Genomic DNA, 18,833 nt, shown 5'->3' on the forward strand with positions numbered 1-18,833 from the left:
TGACAGCCATTCCTTTATGCCCAATAGCCACTGAATCACTCTTGACTCCCCTTTGTCCCAATTCCTGGGCATCTTCCTTGTGGAGGATACGGCTAGGGAGGTAGTACCCTACAGGCATGGTGGCCATTCGCGTGGGCTGTTGTCATTTCCATCTGCCTTGTTTTAAAACCTCAGAGGCTGGGTGCTGCCTCACAGTGTGTCCAAAAGTAAAAGTTCAGACTCGGGACACCACGAAACACTTCCCACCTTGTGGAAGGCAAGCAGGTGAAATGTATCCATCGATGTAACTGGATACCACTTCCCCGTGCACACACAGTTTCCTGGCCCTGGCCCAGAAAGCTCCTGAGCCATCTAGGCTCTGCAGACTGAAACAGCTAGGTGCTCACACTGGGCTTCCGTGAGCCTTCTCTAGGGCTGCCTTCTGAGGCTCTGTGGTGAGCAAGACGAACACGAGCACCTGGTGCTGCATCTTGTGTGTTGTGGGGGATAGCTGGGTGGGCAGAGGTGATAGCTAGTGTCCCTTCCACGTGCTTCTGTCACCCCACCCTTCCTCAGGTCAGACTTCAGAAACTCTCCCCTCATCCATTAATTACTCAGTTGGTGGGATTTTCTCAGGAGTACGCAGGAAAGAACCCTACCCACTCCCTGTGGGCGGCTCCCAGCGTGGCATCACTCAGCAGCCACCTTCCCTGGCTATATTTCGAAGCTTCGTTTTCTCTTAAGGGACTTTTTGGATTTAAACACTTTACCCAGTGAGCCATCGTTCCTGCTCATCAGTCCCCTCGCCTCTTGAAGTGGTTGGTATGTCCCACTTCCAACAAAGCCAGCATATGCTCCTCTGGCCACAGCTCCTGGGTGGATCCTATCCCTTGTAGGATCAGGAGCACATTTACCTGGTAGAACAGACACAGTTGACTTGGAGCGGTGTGTGGAGAAGAACTTGGTGTGAGGATGATTGCGGGAGGACTAGGGTGGGCCATAAAAGAGGAAGACACTGGACATCTACCTATGACCTCCACACTATGCAGACATACATGTGTACACATGACCATTCATGTGCATCAACCACACGTAGGATTTTAAAAGATTTCTTTTGTTTTTTTTTCCTAAGATTTAATTTCCCCCTCCAGTTTATAGTTTCTTATTTTTAAGTAATAGTTATGGCATTTAAAGCTATGACGGTTCTCTTTCTTTTTTCCCCTTCTTTTTGTTTTGATTGGTTGGCACTGTCATATTTTCTTTATGAAGTCTTCTTGTCTGTCCTTTAGTATGTTTACTATCTTCCTGACTTTCCTAAGGCATGTGTATGTTTTTTTAAAAAATCATTTATTTAATGTATACTAGTGCTCTAACTGCATGTACACCTGCATGCCAGAAGAGCATCATGGGCGTCAGATCCCAGTATAGATGGTTGTGAGCCACCATGTGGTTGCTGGGAATTGAACTCAGGACCTCTGGAAGAACAGATTGTGCTCTTAACCGCTGAGCCATGCCTTCAGTCCCAGGCATATGCATCTTGATCCTCATAGATTCCGGTTTCTTATGCTCTCCTGTCTATTCCTCTCCATTGAACCCAGGACTGCCTCACGCTGGGCAAGCTCTCTAGCTCTGCGACACACCCCAGCCCACGGGCTCTCGCTCTCTTAGGTTCATCTCCTGCTAGAGAGAGAGGAGACAGAACAGTAGGCCCAGCATTTGTGTTTCTCTTGAGGTTCACTGTGACCTCCCACCTGAAGATTTCTGAAAACACTCAACTGTGAAGTCTGCTTTCTACTCTTAATTCCCGGGCAGCTCCATTTTCTGGACATAATGATGGATATTAGAGTCTTCAATTCTAATACTTTTAAAAATCATTTTCTGTCTTGTCTGCACGCGCATTCCTGCTCTGTTCTGGGCACGCCATGGTGTGACCTGTGGCTGTCAAGGCTGCTACCTAACTCTCCTTATCACAGGATCTCGTAGCTTCAGCTTCGGGTGATGTTTAGTCTCCTACCGACAGTGGCAGCCACATTTCAGCTGCTGGCTCTTTGGTGGTCCTCTGGGTTCCTGCTTTCAGTACATCTCTTGCACCGTTGCTGGGGTTTCCCTCCATGGTGGATGGCAATGCACCTCCTTCAAAGGCATCGGTGAGGAGAGGAATGTGTGCTCTTTGCTCCCTCAGGCACTCCAGCTCTTGTCTTCTTAGGTGTTTCCCCTCTTTCTACACTGTTTCTCCCCCTACTGTTGAGATACGTTTTCTCTTCTTAAGTGAGACTGTAATATTGACAAGTAATTTTTCACTCAACCCACTGAGATGTGTGAAACATGTGCATTTGTATGCCCGTGTTTATTTTCTTGTCAATCCATACAAGTTGGTTCCCTCTCCATGAAAGCAGCAATCTCTGATTCCCATCCCCCCTTTCCCCTCCCTCCCTCCCTCCCTCTCTCCCCACATCTCTCTTTCCCCTCCCACTCACTCCTCTCTGCCTGCAGTTATATGTTCTAAAACCCACCCCTCCCTCTGTGTTCTCAGTTTGGTTTGACTTTCTTTTACTATGTCTCTCTTGGACGGTTTCATCATCGGTGAGTTGGCGTCTCATCCTGGCAACCCTGGCTCTGATCTGGCTTTTGTTTGCTTTGCAGATGGGCTGTTAATTTACACATGTCTTATTATTTTCTAACGCCCTCATTCCCTTCAGTACAGATTCTTAAAATTCAATCCGTTATTAGAAATAAGCTGTGCGTTTTAGACATTCACAGATCTCAGATTGCCTAAGGTGCTTCCTGACGCCTTTGCCAATGACAGCTTGGCAGGGTAACAAGCCTGCGTGTTCTCTGAAGTTGCTCTCGCTGGGTTCCATTGTCTTTTGGTGTCAATGTTAGCGGAGAAGGCAGAGCAATTACAGTTGATTGACTGGCTGGTTGATGGATATGTGGCTGAAGTCTCACTTTCAGCTTAAAGTCTTGGTGAAACCTTATGATGGTGGCTTCCCTTCAACTGTGGGAACATCAGCTCCCCATATGTGTCCCAGCACCTAGGTCTGCTCCTTGGTAGATGGATAGCGTCCTCACACTGTCAGCGCTGGACTCTGCGCATCTAACACCTTCTTCCACCTCTCGCTCATTTGCAGGGACTGTGCCCCCACTCATCCTTTGACCACATGGTCACTCTTTTTCACTCCTAGCCGCTACACCCTCTCTCTGGGCTGCATCCTTCCAGACGGTCTGTTTTGCCTTCTGGCCTTTCACTTTGTAGAAAACATTTCCTGGTTGGATGTTGCAATGACTGTCAGCTGACACCATGGTGCCAGGAGCTGACTTTTGCCACTCCCTAGGTCCGAGGACAATTGCCCTCAGCAGACCTGAGCACCGCCATTGCTGTTACATAGAACCAGGTCTGGCCACCTGGGGCATTGACACAGTGGAAGCTCTGCCTGGTTTTTATGACTCTAGGACCCAAAGGGTGGCAGCATTTTAAATGACTCCTCCCTGAGCCACAGCCAGGCAGGAGGTGCAAACAGAGCCTAGTACCTGCAGAGAGGCCACTTGTGGATAAAGAACAAGGAGACCTGAGTCCCCTTCCAGAGCTGGTCCTGGTGGGAGTAAACCCCCCAAGCCAGGTGAGTCTGAGACTCTGTAGGTTTTGGTACATAGCAGCTATTCTATGACCCAGGCTTACAACCAGGATGGTTTTGAATAATGGAGACATTCCCTGAAGCTGACAGCTTCTCCCTTCCAGGAGGGACAGTAACTGCCCACCATGCCTAGCATGTTCAAAGGCTGAACACACAGAGACCTTTGCAGGAGCTGAGGTGCCAGTGCGGCATGGCTATTACCCTGTGTGGAGTGGGTATCCGCTGACAAATTAGGTAAGGGTCTAAGTATTTGAGGCAGGGCTTTAGAGACAAATGATTGACTCAGTTCAGTAGATACTTGCTGGAGATGTGGCAGGCCCGTGGCCAGGGGTGCTGGGCACCAAGGACTGAGCAGGGTAGAGCCTTTTTTGTCTACCCCCTTAGAGGGACCCATGTTCTTCCTTGAGATCTGACCCAATAGCAGGGGGAATGGACCCTATCACTCCTAACCAGCATCTAGCCCATGCCACCAGCCTTTCGCATGGAGCAAGGTCAAAACAGGAAGTTAAAGGCCACAGAGAAGTCACAGTCACTGTCCCTTCCTCAGGGGGCTTTAACTTCAAGTCCCTTCCTGTTTCTCTCAGGCACAACTCTATCTCATGTCCCAGATTTCACCCAGAGTCCAGGACAGTCCCTCCATCCAGGTAGTCAGGGCTCCTGCAGGGACAACGAGCACCGGTAGGTTCCTGCCTCAATGTTTCTGTTCTCGCTTTAGACTGACAACTCTTGATGCACACCCTGTCCCACTGGGGTTGCCCAGCTTCCAGGCTGAGTTTATGTTCTCAGATTAGAGCCCAGGCAAGTCCTTTCTTTATGTCCTTCACACTGGTCTGGCATCTTACACGCCTGACAATGGACGCTCCTTACATCTGTGGCAGTCAATTCGATGCCAAGTCCTGAGACAGATGGTCTCACCCGCTAGCAGGTCTCAGTGACCCACAAGTTAGCAAGAGGTAGAAGGCTGCATCACAAGTAGCATAAAGCCAGAGATGGGGATACCTAGGAAGCAGGGATCCTCCGTGGAGGTTGTCAGTACACGCTGCTGGCAACCGCCTAGACCCATTTAAAGCTGCAAACACTGAGGCTTTGTGAATCGTAACTTGTTACCACAAAATCACATGGAGAGTGGACCCAACAGAAGTAGAATGTGCCAGATCCTTCCCTTTCTCTAATCCCCTGAAAGAGGTTGAGCTAGGACAGGAGGGACATACGTGGCACAGCGAGTCGGTGATCTGTGTGATGGGTTGTCCCGTGCTGGGGTTACAGCAGGGAGGACAGCTCAAGGACACATTCAGGAAGCCCTGCAGATAGGCCCTGTAAATCCGCTGGCTGCCGGAAGAATCACAGTTTCTTGGGAAGAAAGAGATGGGGAGAGGCAAGCTTCTGGATGGCTGCCTGGAAGCTGGGATGGAGGGTAGACTGGAGGAGACAGCCCCTCCTTCCAGCCACCGTTGCGTGCTTCGTAAGGACAACAGCAACCCTGGATGGCAGCGTCCAAATATAGCATCCCGGCTGTCACGCCTAATCCCAGGCTTGGACACATGCATGTCCCCAGGAGTGTGAGAGCTGATGGGCCTCACTCTGCCTGAGTATAGACCCTGCCCCCCACCCCCACTCAGCTGGAGTCAAGGTCAGTCTTTCTTGGCTAGACAGAGGGTCCCCACGAGGGAGTCCCAGGAGCTCTCTGGTAGATCGCCCTCAACCCACATGTTCCCTGTGCCTCAGTAGTCAGTCACTGTGCCCTGCATCCTCAGCCCCTAGGGCTGGCCTCACTGGCATAGAACAACCCCCCCTTCCCCCGTCCAGACCCCGATGCCAGCGCTGGCAAAGAAGTCTGTGACTTTGCTTCGGATGCTTGCTGAATGCTAACACTGCTTCATCTCACAGCCCCAGGAGCTGGTGCCTGACCAGGCCTGTTCTCAGAACAGGGCATTGTGCCCACCCTCCTGGTGGGGCCTCTCCGTGGGGAGCTGGCTTGGCAGCGATGGGCTGCATCTGTGCCAGAGCCAGCTGCATGTGGGGCCAGTGATGGATTTAGAAGCTTCTCTTCCTCCCAGCCTGGCAGAGGTGCCCAGACTCCTATCTGGCCTGGAGCCTGAAGAGTGGGAATGGCGGAGAAAGAAAGACAGGGGGATAGGGCGCCAGGACAGAGGAGGCTTCTCAGGGGACAGAAGAAGGAGCCACAGGGATGGGAGAGAAAAAGTCATCTGGCTCATCCAGCTCTGCATTCGCCCTCTATGATCTCTCTACAGGGCTCTTCACCAAGTACCCTGGTACTTGCATACCATATATATATGCACATATATGCACTGTCAAAAGGCTAGGCGAGGAGTGAGTGAGCCCATGGTCTTCATAGGACACCATGGTTTCCTGCCCTCCGAAAAGCAAGCAAGCCTTCAGCCATCTCAGGCATATGATGTGTGCACAGGCCAGCCATAGGGACTGTAACCTAAAGCCTCATTCCATATGCCTTTAGTTAACATGAGGTGTCCACGGTGGTGGGGACTTGGCCTGATCTGTCCTAGGCCTCAGTAGCCCTCCTGAATCCCAACATCTACCTTGTTCCACATCTCCCGTTGCCATGGAGCCTGTTTTCTCTGCAGGTTGGACTTGGCTGGGGAAGCCTGAGAGGTCATCAAGGTTCAGGAAAGGAGCAAATATTTAAGCTACAACCACCCATTAGCCAGAGGAGCCCCAGACCTGGGTTTGGGGGGCAGTGTGGCATTACTGTACCACGCTCTCCCACAAGCTATGTCTCAATCCCCAGAGCGTTATGAACAAAATGCAGGCTCTCTGGATTGTAGCAGTCCCCTTGGCTGGGCCTCTCTTTCTGTGGGTACAGTGGAGGCTCTTACGGGCTCTGTTAGGTGGCATTCCCTCTTAGCTCTGGGACCACTATCCCAGATGACCATGCAGAAGTGGCGATTCCATCACAGCTCGGCAGTCACACAGATGGCATCGCTTGCGGAGACGGATGACAGCAAACTCTGTTAACCAAGCAAGCCCAGGACCCTGTGAAGAAGAGACAGCCTTCTCCAAACAATGTGGCCCACAGATGTGTCAAACTGCCCCTCTGAGAAACACGTTCCGGATGTCCCCTCACCTCCACCCCTACCCTCAGATCTTCCTTCTCCTGGGATCAAAGAGAGAGTCCCAGCTCTGAGTGTGCAGAGTGTGGGCTGCATTTCCAATAGGCTGGTGGGTTGGGGACTCATTTCTGCAGACCAGGTGCTCACACAGAAACCCCAGGCTTCCCCAGGGCTCCTCTGCCTAGGTTTGAAGGCCATAGCGAGTGGTGCCCTCTGGTGGGCACTGGAATCTCAGATGCCATTTTTATCATTGTTCTCTGGGCCTTTTGAGTGCTTCTTGCATGCATTGGGTGGGGCATCCATGAAGCAGCAGGGAGTCTTCTTCTTGCCGCTGGAACCCTGCCAGAATTCCTTCTCCCATCTTTGTTCCAGTTTTCGGTTTTGAGAGAGAAGAGATGCCCAGCCGTGGTCAGCGAGTGTCGTGTGCATACAAGTGAGGGAAGTGACTTCAGACTGCAGAGGTTCTGTACTAGGCCCGGAGTGCCGTTGCTGGTTGCTGATCCCAGGGTCTTGGCAAGCTCACACGTGCTGCTGCCATGTCTTGAACAACACCCTGGTATTGCCTGGGAAGTGGCTTTGCTCCAATGTCAAAAGTCTCTTTTATATGGCTCTGGGTAACATCATCTTAAAATACTCATTTGCCAGCCACTTGGTTGGGGGAACTCGCAGGCTAGCAGAGCATAAGAGACCTCTTAACACTCAGCTCCCCTCTGAGAGGCACAACGCAGTCAGGGATCACTTGTGGAGTGTCCTTCTTTTCCCTCCCCCCACCACACATCCCAATGGACCAGCCACTCCGTGTGACTCTCAGAAAGACAGCTGGCTCAGATCCCACTGGTTCTGCAAATACTTCCCTAGCCTAGGAAAGTGTTGAAGTGCTTTAGTCCAACAATTCGCAAGACTCTCTCATACCTCTGCCCAGAATCCAGGGGAAAGTGCCCTGTTACCTGCTGCTTCCTACAGCACCGGGCATCTCCCTGGCTTGTCTGAACACCATCAATAAGCTGGGTGGGCTGCATTCTCCTGCACTGGAGTAGAGACCTTCTGTGCAGACTGGCTGCCCAGGTAGCCAGCTCTAGCTGTTCACTCAATGCCTGATGGTGCTGGACTGAGCTAGACTTTCTGCAGTCCGGAGAGCAGCCTCTGCCCACATCAGGAAGTCCCTGCCATCTGTTTTGGGGATCTTGAGCTCTGTCACCAAAAGCAGCATCCACTGTCCTGAAGGCAGCTGGGCCTTCAGAGGGCCCCTTCCCGGCTGATGGGATGGTTTCAGGCACTACGAGGAAGCACGCGCTTGCTGAGGGAAGGGCCTCTTCATGGGAGAGGAGATCTCAGAATTAAGTGTGGGCTAGGATGGTGTGCATACCCAGGCGGGAGGATCGTGAGCTTGACGCCAGCCTGGACTACATAATAAGACTCTGTCTCAGAAAAATGAGACAGTAGGGGAAGGAGGAGGAGGAGGGAAAGAAGACATGAGTCTTCATCAAAAGCTTTTCAACATCAAATGGTGTTTTCTCCCTTGACAGGTTGAAGTGTGGTTTTGTGACAGACTTTAATGTGTTCTGTACAGCTAGGCGAAGCTTGTGAGCGCTTTGCAGAGGCGCCTTCTGAGCCTCTCCTTCCTACCTACCTACCTACTTCCCTTCTTTTCCTTTCTCTTTTGAGGCAAGGTCTCCTAATGAAGACAGACCAGCTTCACATTTGCAGAGATATACTTGCCCTGTATCTGGACACTGGGATTAAAGGCAGCCTGATGCGCAGTGCACTGTATATTATTTACATGTTAACTTGATGCTCTAACTTACTGGTTTTATAGTTGATGTTGTCTGCTCGCTCTCTCTCTCTCTCTCTCTCTCTCTCTCTCTTCTCTCTCTCTCCCCCTAGATTAGACTCTTCAGAATCATGCCTGTCCTCCCACCCCCACCCCAGACAGGGTTTCTCTGTGTAGCCCTGGCTCTCCTGGAACTGTGCAGAACAGGGTGGCTTCCAGGTAGTGGGACTAAAGTCGTGAACCACTTTATTTGGGAGGAGGGAAAGGTAGAGGCAGACAGACAGGGAGCAGAGCCATGAGGGCTGAGGAGGAGGGGACAGAAAAGAACAGAAAGGACAGAAGGAGAGGCTCGCTGGGGACACGTGAGAACAGAGAGGGAGCGAGAGAAAGATGGGAGAGAGGGAGAGAGAGTGCTTTTGAATTTTCCTATCCATGTTATTGTATTTAATGCATCAGTTAGTTCGTTTTTTTATAGTTTTAAATGCATACACACCCCTCCCATAGGTGTAGGAATGCTGGGGGCGGGCGGGGGGTGGCGAGGAACAAGTCCACAGCATGAATGTGGAGGTCAGAGGTCAGCCTCGTGGTATTGTGCTCTCCCTCCACCTTTCCTATAGGAATGGAACTAGGGTTGTCAGGCTCGCAGAGCCAGGACCTTTCCCCAAGGAGCCATCTTACAGGCTCTTTTTTAAAGTCTTCATTAGACTTTAAAATTTTTTAAGTGATTTTTCTTTTATACAAGGTCTCCCTACATAGCCCACACAGCCTTGAACTCAGTGGGTAACCCAAGCTGGCTTCCAGCTCCTAGGGACCCTTCTACCTTAGCCTTTGGAGTCCTAGGATTACAGGGCTCGTGTGTCACCACTCCTAACTTCTGCTTACTATTTATTACATTATATTATATTATATTATATTACAATAATAATAATTTACAACTCTACATTTTTCTCAGAATTCATTTTGGAGCTGATTTCATTAACATTTTCATACATGTAGTAATGTTGTATTTCCATGGCTGCCCCTAATGGAATGTTTTAACTCTTGGTGACCCTTGAACTGCCTGTCACCTTTCATTTCTGTAGAGTGCATTCTTTAAAAGTATCCTTTTTTTTCTTTTTCTTTTTGCTATCATTTTAGTTTTCAACATTGTAGCCAAGGAATATTGGCTTATGATGTTTCCTTGGGGAATCTGTTGGTTTTCCCCTGCTGCCTAACATGGCTCCAGGGACTTTCAACAAGATTGTTGGCTCTTAATATTTTATGTCCTTTTTTTTAAGATTTATTTTATTTTATGTGTATGAGCACACTGTAGTTGTACAGATGGCCGTGAACCATCATGTGTGTGGCTGCTGGGAATTGAACTCAGGACCTCTGCCACCCCACTCGCTCCAGCCCCACTTGCTCCGGCCTAATCACTGTAGCTGTCTTCAAACACACCAGAAGAAGGCGTCAGATCTCATTATGGGTGGTTGTGAGCCACCATGTGGTTGCTGGGATCCGAACTCAGGACCTTCAGAAGAGCAGTCAGTGCTCTTACCCGCTGAGCCATCTCGCCAGCTCCTTTTGAGTTCTTTTTACACTACTTTTGGGCTAAACTTTGCAGGCATGATAAGGCCCCCTCCCCTATGAAGATGGAAAGATGTGTATATCTATCAGACCCCAACCCCCAACACACACACACTACACACACACCGCACACTACCCACCACATACCACATACCACCCACACATACATACACACACACCACAGACCACACACACATACATACACACCACATACCACAGACACACACACACCACATACATGCACACACATACACACACACACACACACACCACATACCACACACATACACCACATACATGCACACCCATACACACACATACACACACACCACACATACCACACACATATACAGACACCACACACACATAAACACACACACCACACACAAACACATACATACTACATACACACCACATACACACACACACCACACACATACATACCACACACATATAAACACACACACCACACACACATACATACTACATACATACCACATGCACACACATACACCACACACACACACACACACACACACACACACACACACACACACACACAGGGATTTCTGGGCCGAGGTGCTATAAATGCCCCTCTGCTTGTGTCAGTTCAGCCTGCATTCCCTCAGCCTCCAGGCCTCTTTCCTGCCTGCCTGGCCCTCTGCTTTTGTTCCCTTCTGCTTTTAGAGTGACTGTTCTGAACAGGCTAACTAGCATCAGGCTTTGTTAGAGGTCCCAGCAGTACAGTACAAGCAGGGAAAGGAGAGCTGAGATATCCAAAGTGGATCAGAGCCCAGTTGTGATTGAGGGTCATAGCGGTCCACCTCCTACCTACAGGGCCCCACCCTGCCCCATCCCAGACAGCCCTAGTCCCTACAATGCCACAGTGGCCACAGTGACTTCCAGGAAGTAGGAGGGAGGCTGTTCTGTGTGGTGTGCCACCGCCCACTTTCCGCTGCCCCAGAAATGAGACACTGATTAGAAATGCAGTGGCCTTTGCTGCCGTTTTTCTTCCTAAAATAAACTTCCAAGCAACCATAAAATAATGCATACTAAGTAAAGCAAAGCACGGCCTACTGTCCCTGCATCGGGAAGAGCCCCTGAAGGATGTCTCTCTTACAGGGATGCTCCACTAGAACGGCAGGCTTTAGGCTGCCCTGTGGACCAACCCACTTTCTCTGTCCAGCATCTTCGTTTCTTTTTTTTTAATTATTTTTCTATTTTTTTATTTTTTTCGAGACAGGGTTTCTCTGTGTAGCCCTGGCTGTCCTGGAACTCACTCTGTAGATCAGGCTGGCCTCAAACTCAGAAATCAGACTGCCTCTGCCTCCCAAGTGCTGGGATTAAAGGCGTGTGCCACCACCGCTCGGCAAGAAGAGAGTGATCCCTGACCAGGAATCGAACCCGAGCTGCAGTGGTGAGAGTGCTGAATCCTAACCACTAGACCACTAGGGAGTGTCAGCCCTCCATCCAGCATCTTCATGTAAAGATGTGCCTACCTGCACCCTAGAATTTGTTCTGAACATTGTCTTCTTAGAGGCCCCTCCAAGTGCCTTTACCATGTGCTGATTTCTGCCTTTCGTGATCTTGACCTTAAAGTGCACCTCCTCTTACTGCCTTTGTCCACATCTCATACATTTGTTTTGTTTTGAGATAAAGTCTCCCAGTAGCCCAAGCTGGCCTCAAACTCAGTATGTAGCCAAGGATGACTTTGAACTCCTAATCCTCCTGCTTACACTTCCCAAGGGCTGGGATTACAGGCATGGACCGCAAGGACCTGTTGATGCAATACTGGGAATAGAACCATACCTCGTGACTTTTTAATTTTTTTAAGTTAGGCTATTCCTATGTGGTATAGTATGGCTTTGAACTTGTGATCCTCCTTCCTTGACCTCCTGAGTGTTGGGATTACAAATGTTCCTCCATACCTGGCTTCCTTTATTTCTCCATGAGTTTCTGCACAAGGGCACTTGTGATGCGCTCACCAGTCATTTCTATTTGCAGAAGAACTATGTAGTCGGCCAGCCACGGGCCTCTCTGTCTGCACGTTTGTGTGCAGGCTCCCACACCCTCTCCATCAACCCATGTCAGCTGGCATCTCGCCAGGCTCTTGAGGCTAGCCTCAAGTGGGTCATCTGGGGGTGGGACGGCATAGATAGCATCCGGCCCCAACAGTGTTAGAAGCCGCTAGAGCTTCCAAGCTGTGATTGTCCTGGGGATGGGAGGCAAAGGCTAGTGCCAACACAGTGAACCAAATCCCCGGGGTTTCTCCCTGGAGTTTCCGAGGAATGAGATGCCCCTCGTTAGTCAGATTTGACAGTAGTTTATAGGACCCAAAGCACGCACAGTGAGCTTTATACTAGTGGTTGTCAGAGAAGAGGCAAGGAGAAAATGTGTAGCTTTGAGGTATTCATTCCGTCTGCCCCTTTACTTCATTTAATTAGATTCGTCCAGTCGTTTGGGGAGGGGGCTGATCCTCTTTCTAAGATGAGGCTACCAATACATGGACATGTGGGATAAAGTCCTTAGGGTTGCTTGAGAGAGGAGGGGAAGCTGGGACTCAAACCCAGATGATGGGTGCCAGGACACAGGCTCAGTGTTAGGGAAAGTTAGGGCCCGAAGGGAGACAACTGCAACCTCAAGATATCCCCAGAGGAGCAGCCTCACCGTGTGCGTCAGTGGGCAGCAAGTCAGCAGCCACGCACCGAGGAGCCCAGAGCCATGACTAGAGATCCAGACATTTGGAAAACTCCCACCAAAGTGTTCAGGGACATTCCAAGCAAAGTTTGCTTAGGGACCCAGAATAGCAAGTCCTAGCCAAATAAGGATAATTATTCAGTTACATGAGAACTGAAAATTAGGGAGCTAGAGCCAGAGCACGCTTCCTAACCATTTTGAGTCCTCTGGCTATCTCTGTGTTCTTTTAGCAGAGACATGTCCAACCTCCAGGGGGAATCCTTTTATCTCAGCCGAACTGACAGAGCATGCATGCACAATTGTTACTCAGCTGTCACCTCTGCATAAACAAACAGATCCAATAGGCAGCCATCCATGCACCACAGATATTTTTAGGCGTAGGTGACTTCAATCTAGAAGGCTAATGTATCAAAAGATAGAGTCCAGGTCCCAGAATAGCAGGCCACACACTCAGCCCCAGACAGCCTTAGCGCGTAGTCTGTGGTGACCTGGCTTCCAGAATCAGGGACTCCTAATTGTTCTGGTTAGCCAAGAAAGAGAAGGCACCTCCTGCCAGAGACACCCCCAGGCTACAGAGGACATTGTTCTGGGTGCTCTGCCTCCAAAACCATCTCTGGGTTTGGGTAGAGATGGATAGTCTACACCACCAGTGCTCAGTTAACCATTGTCGACTCCGAATGTGGCCTTTGTCTTTAAAGAAGACACTTAATACTTGCTGTGTGGGATGGAGTCTCTCATGATGAGATCCAGGCCATCTCAACGTCTTACAGCTTTTCCTACGTGTGTTTTCTAGCGGAACCATGGGTCTTTTGCTTACTCAGTGCCAGTGAGCAGAGGGGGTAGTCCACTTTCTCCTTTCCTTCATCTCATCCGCATCTGATGTGGGCTGGGAGATTCTCTGGACAGGGGGCCTGACACAAAGGCAGCTGGGGGTGGGGGAGGCCTGTGACAAACTGGCCTAGCAATTTAGAGGCCTCATGATACCCTGGGTGGGGGAACGCCTGGATTAGGAAAGCCTCCACTTTCGACCAAAGAGCCTCTCAGATGCCCTGAGGGGTCCCCTCAGAGCTGATATACGGCCTTTGCTCCACTGATAGACTTTCTAGATTAAAGTAAGAAAAGATAGTTTTAATTTCTCTGCCACCATTTTGGGGCTTTTCACTGTTTTGTATGGTTCCAGAGTCCTCCTTGGTCTATCTTTTGATTGAAGAACTTTCTTTAACCTTCTCTAAAGTGCAGGCCCACTGACTCTGAGATGCTTTTGCTGTTTAAAATGAAAACGAAGAGGAAGCCCTTATCTTATCCCCATATCTGAAGGAGGTTGAGTGTTGGTTTCTGGGCTGCCAGCAGTGTGACTTCCTTGGCCCATGGTCTCTGGCTTGCCCAGCCTCGGAGGGAAGTCACCAAGAGTACCCATAGGCGCTCTTAGCCCTCTGTGTTTAGGACTGAGACTCTCCGCCATTCAGGCTTTGATGTGTGTTTGGTAGTCTCTGTCTATCTGTTGGTTGCTGCTGCTTTGTTTTTAATCCTTTTTGGGGTTCTCTGACCCTAAGTGTTTTTATTTAATGTCTTTCATTAAATTGGGACAAGTCTCTGGCTATTATCTTTTCAAATATCTCTTCTGCTGCATCCCACTCCTGCTTCTGGGGTGGATGGACAAGTTGGAGTTTATTGAATGTGCTGGTACAATATGCCCACAGCTCTCGGACCCTCTGTAATGCCTTCCCTTGGTTTCCTCGGTGTCTTTCAGTTTGTATAAGTTCTCCTAACTTGTCCTCCATCTCACCAGCCCCTCCTGTGCCCTGCAATGCAGCAGAAGAGTGGCCTTTTAAAAACAAGATTTGTGCCAGGCAGTGGTGGCGCGTGCCTTTAATCCCAGCACTTGGGTGGCAGAGGCAGGCGGATTTCTAGGTTCGAGGTCAGCCTGGTCTACAGAGTGAGTTCCAGGACAGCCAGGACTACACAGAGAAACCCTGTCTCGAAAAAAACAAAAAAACAAAAACCAACCAAACAAAAACAACAACAAAAACCAAGATTTGTTCATTTTATTCTGACTGTTTTGCCTGCCTGCGTGTATGTTATGTGTGCCTGGTGCCCCAATAAATAACAATACTGAACTACCATGTGGGGGCTGGGAATTGAGTCCCAGTCCTCTGAAAAAGCAGCAAGGGCTCAAAAGTATGCTCTTTGATGCTTTCTAATCCCAGTACTCTTTCTTGCTATGGCTTCTTCCTCCTCTTCCTCTTCCTCCCTTCTTCCTCCTGTTTCTCCCCCTGCCCAGTCTTAAGGCAGGGTCTCCCTATGTATTCTAGGCTGAACCGAGGCTCTAGCTCCTCCTTCCTTTGCTTTGTAAGTGCTGGGGTGACAAGTCCGTGCCCCACGCCCAGATCCTTTGCGCTCTCTAGGCTTCTAGCCCTGACGAAGCCCCCATCTGTTTATGTGTAGTCCCTTCCTTTCTTAGCAGACCATTGTCATCATCGGAAAGCCCCCTGCCTAGCCTTACCATGATGAAACCCTAAGGTAGGCTAGTTACCCTGCAGTTTCAGGGGTTGTGACAAGGATCCAATGGCACACAGCAATGGTTGGGTATGTTCAGAAGCACATGCTGCCATCGACAGAGAGAAAGCCAGAGAGGCTGGTGGACTAAGCTCAGGCTCTCATGAGACCACCCTAATCCCTGACCTGAGATGATTCCATGGAACTACCTCCCAGAAGTTAGTTCCAGCTCCGAATAGCACTATAGCCTAGCACTGATAGTTGCAGTCCGGGTCATCCTCCCTTTGGCTCTTGCTGTTTTCAGGCAGAGTTTCACTGTTTTCAACCCACTGCGAGCTTTCATGTGTGGCAGAGGCCAAGTCAAAAGAATCGGCATATAGAAGCAGGCTAGGAGGGGTTCCAGTTGATCTGTCAAGAGTTGAGATGGGTTAGGGATTTTCTGTTGCTATGGTCAGCATCCCACAGGGTTTAGATCCCACTACAGACAACTGTCATTGCTGTGTTCAGGAAACAGGCCCAGAAAGACAAGTCCCTCAGCCCTCAACTATCCTCTATTGTCCTGTGATGCCATTCCTGTGGAGCCGCTTACAAACATCTACTCACCCCAGATAGAAAAACAAAGTCAGACCAAAGTAGGGCTCTCTCCAAACTCCAATTTGGTGGGGGGAAAAAGTTTATTGGGGTTACATGCAGGAATCCAGAATGAAGGTTACTTCAAGAGCATAGATGAGTCAGGGGCAGCTGCATTACCAGAAGCCCATCCGGTGTCGGTGCTGACTCATGACGTCTGCAACCTTGGAGCTCACTGCGTGACTCAGAAGCAGCTTGACAGGCCAGGGAGGGACTTCTAGATGGTTTGGCTGATCTGAGGCTGGGCCATCTCCTCAGCAGGCTTTATAGCTCATGTAAGCTAGGGGACAGAGGGACCTAGTGTGTCTGGTCAGTTTCAAGGACTTCCTGTGTCCTAATTAATCTGCCTTTAGAACTTCCTCTATCTATCTATCTATCTATCTATTTATCTATCCATCCATCTATCATCTATCTGTCATCTATCTATCATCTATCTACCCATCCATCTATCCTATCCATCTATCCTATCCATCTATCTATCTATCTATCTATCTATCTATCTATCTATCTATCTATCTATCTATCTGTATCTCTATCTCTCTCTCTCTTTTGAGAAAGAGTCGCACTGTGTTGCCAGCCCTGGATAGCCTCAAACTTGCTTTTGAAGACCAGGCTGGCCTTGAACTCACAAAGATCCACCTGCCTCCAACTTTTTTCCTTTTTTTTTTTTTTTCAGATTTACTTATTTTATGTGTATGAGTATTTTGCTTTCATGCATCTTGGTATACCATGTATGCACACGCGGTGTCCATGGAGGTCAGAAAGGGACATAAGATCCTCTGGAACTACAGTTACAAATGGTTGTGAGCCACCTCATGGGTAATGAGCTATGAACCTGGGTCCTCTACAAGAGCAACAAGTGCTCTTAACCACTGAGCCATCACTCTTGAGCCTTCGCTCCAGCCCTGACCTTCCTGGGTCTCAAGGAGCTTCTAGCTTTAGAGGAGATTGTTACAGAACACCTGACTGCCTGTGTCACCGTGAGAAGTTCCCCAGTTGTCCACAGCACACATCATCTGCTGCCAGAGTCACTAGGGAATGGGGAGATCTCTTTCCCCAATCCAGCCTCAGTTTAGATGAGCCTGAGCCTTCAGCCACGGTATCTCCAACAGCGGTTCTCTGCCTCTAGACTGAGGCCAAGAAGGGTGAGCACAGCAGGGTGTCCGGCCTTTACAGAGTTTCCTGACCACCCACCTCCATATTAGAAAAACCCTCTACTGGGTGTGGTGCAGGGTGCTATGCCCATAATAGGAGGGAATGGCTGCTGCTGTTCCAAGTGGACTTGGGAAATGCGTAGTGTACTGTGCCTGTCCCCAGCTCACCCCCCATCCTTATCCAGCATCCAGTGGAACCTTTCTCATGGGAAAGTGTCAAGTCAGCAGCCCTGCCAGAGTTTCAGGCCTCAGCAATGCCACATAAGCTCAACCTTGGGTGCTGTAGTTGCTACCTGGAGCTGGTCCCTCACTTTCTCTGAGTGGTTTTTTCTTCCTCTACTTGGCCACAGTTGTGTGCTCACTCATGAAATCCAGGTGACCTGGAGCCCTGTAATCCAACTCTGATGGATCCCAGGAAGTATGAGGTTTTACAGTTGTTCAGTGAAACCGAACACTCGCACTTACACACCCCAACTGGAAAAAGCAATGGGTTACCTTATGTTCTCTCTCTCTCTCTCTTTCTCTTTCTCTCTCTCTCTCCCTCTTGGTGTGTGTGTGTCTCTCTCTCTCTATCACTCTCTCTGTCTCTCTCTCTCTCTCCTCTCTCTCTGTCTCTCTCTCTCTCTCTCTGTGTGTGTGTGTGTGTGTGTGTGTGTGTGTGTCTCTATCACTCTCTCTCTGTCTCTCTCTCTCTCTCTCTCCTCTCTCTCATTGAGTCATGTAGGTGACCAGCTCAGTGAGGACCTTTAGGTAGGCTGATAACAGGAGCATGAATGGCCACAGGGTTTGTCATCATGGTCCCCAGCCTTATGGCCTAAGGCTGTAACAGGCACTGGGCACCTCACCCTCTGCTAGCTGCATCCTCACCTGGCAGAGCCAGAACTCTGCCTTGAGGCCTGAACTTCTGAGAAGAGAGAAAGGCATTGCATTGCCTCTGGCTGGAGAAGTCTGAGTCCCAGCTGGGTTTCCTGATAGCCTCTCTTTGTATCCACAGGAGCTATGGGGAGCTCTCTTACTGCACCAGGCACGTGGCAGAGAAGATTGGCTGTTTCTGGCCCAATCCGGAAGTGGATAGGTTCTTCATCGCTGTCCACCATCAATACTTCAGCAAGTGCCCCATCTCTGGCAGGGCCCTGCGGGACCCTCCCAACAGCATCCTCTGCCCTTTCATTGCGCTCCCCATTACGGTCACGCTGCTCGTGACCGCACTGGTAGTCTGGAGGAGCAAGCGCACAGAGGGCATTGTGTAGGTATCCCAGGTGATGAGGGATTGGGGAACCATGGGCCTGGCCCAGCAACAGCATCACGAGCAGGTCCCACATTACATCCTGCTCTAGCCTAGTTAGCACAGGACTTGAGAGTGGCTCTATACTAAGCTGAACATGCCCTAGCCAGAGGCTTCTAGCAGGCAGGTAACAGGGACCTGCCTCTGTTTACCTCAGAGAGAGTCCTAAGCACCAGGTCTCTGGTGTACTTCATCACCACTGTGGGCATTCTGACCTCCAAGGAAGACTGCAACAGATGTGTTTGTGGATGCATAGCTTGTGATTAAAAGAGCATTCTTAAACTTGGGGAGTGTTCTAAATTCTGGGTGCAAATAACCTATACTGGGAAGCAAAGACTGGAAGAAAATCAAGCCACTCCTGGAGATCTATCTTTTGCTGATTGGAGTTTATCTCAGGGTCTCTAACCAGATGATACCCAGGCAAAGGTCCCCTGTGTTTGTTGAGGGGTTCCCCAAATGATTCTGATACCCTTGGCCTCTACCGCATGCTCCCTGCTTTCTTTTTACCTTTCTTGTTTTTTTTTTTTTTTT

At 49.7% G+C, this 18,833-nt stretch overlaps 1 protein-coding gene across 1 annotated transcript in view; it reads left to right on the plus strand.

The window, feature by feature from the left end:
• Positions 1–18,833, plus strand: part of Ramp1 (receptor activity modifying protein 1) — a 47,466-nt gene that overhangs the window by 28,091 nt on the left and 542 nt on the right. The window contains exon 3 of the mRNA XM_031368408.1: positions 18,012–18,833. This exon is cut by the window's right edge and continues 542 nt beyond it. Coding sequence (XP_031224268.1) covers positions 18,012–18,267 — 256 coding nt within the window. The 3' untranslated portion in view covers positions 18,268–18,833. The remainder of the gene's footprint in view (positions 1–18,011) is intronic.

The sequence above is a fragment of the Mastomys coucha genome, unplaced genomic scaffold, assembly GCF_008632895.1.
Source record: "Mastomys coucha isolate ucsf_1 unplaced genomic scaffold, UCSF_Mcou_1 pScaffold14, whole genome shotgun sequence".
Lineage (NCBI taxonomy): Eukaryota > Metazoa > Chordata > Mammalia > Rodentia > Muridae > Mastomys > Mastomys coucha.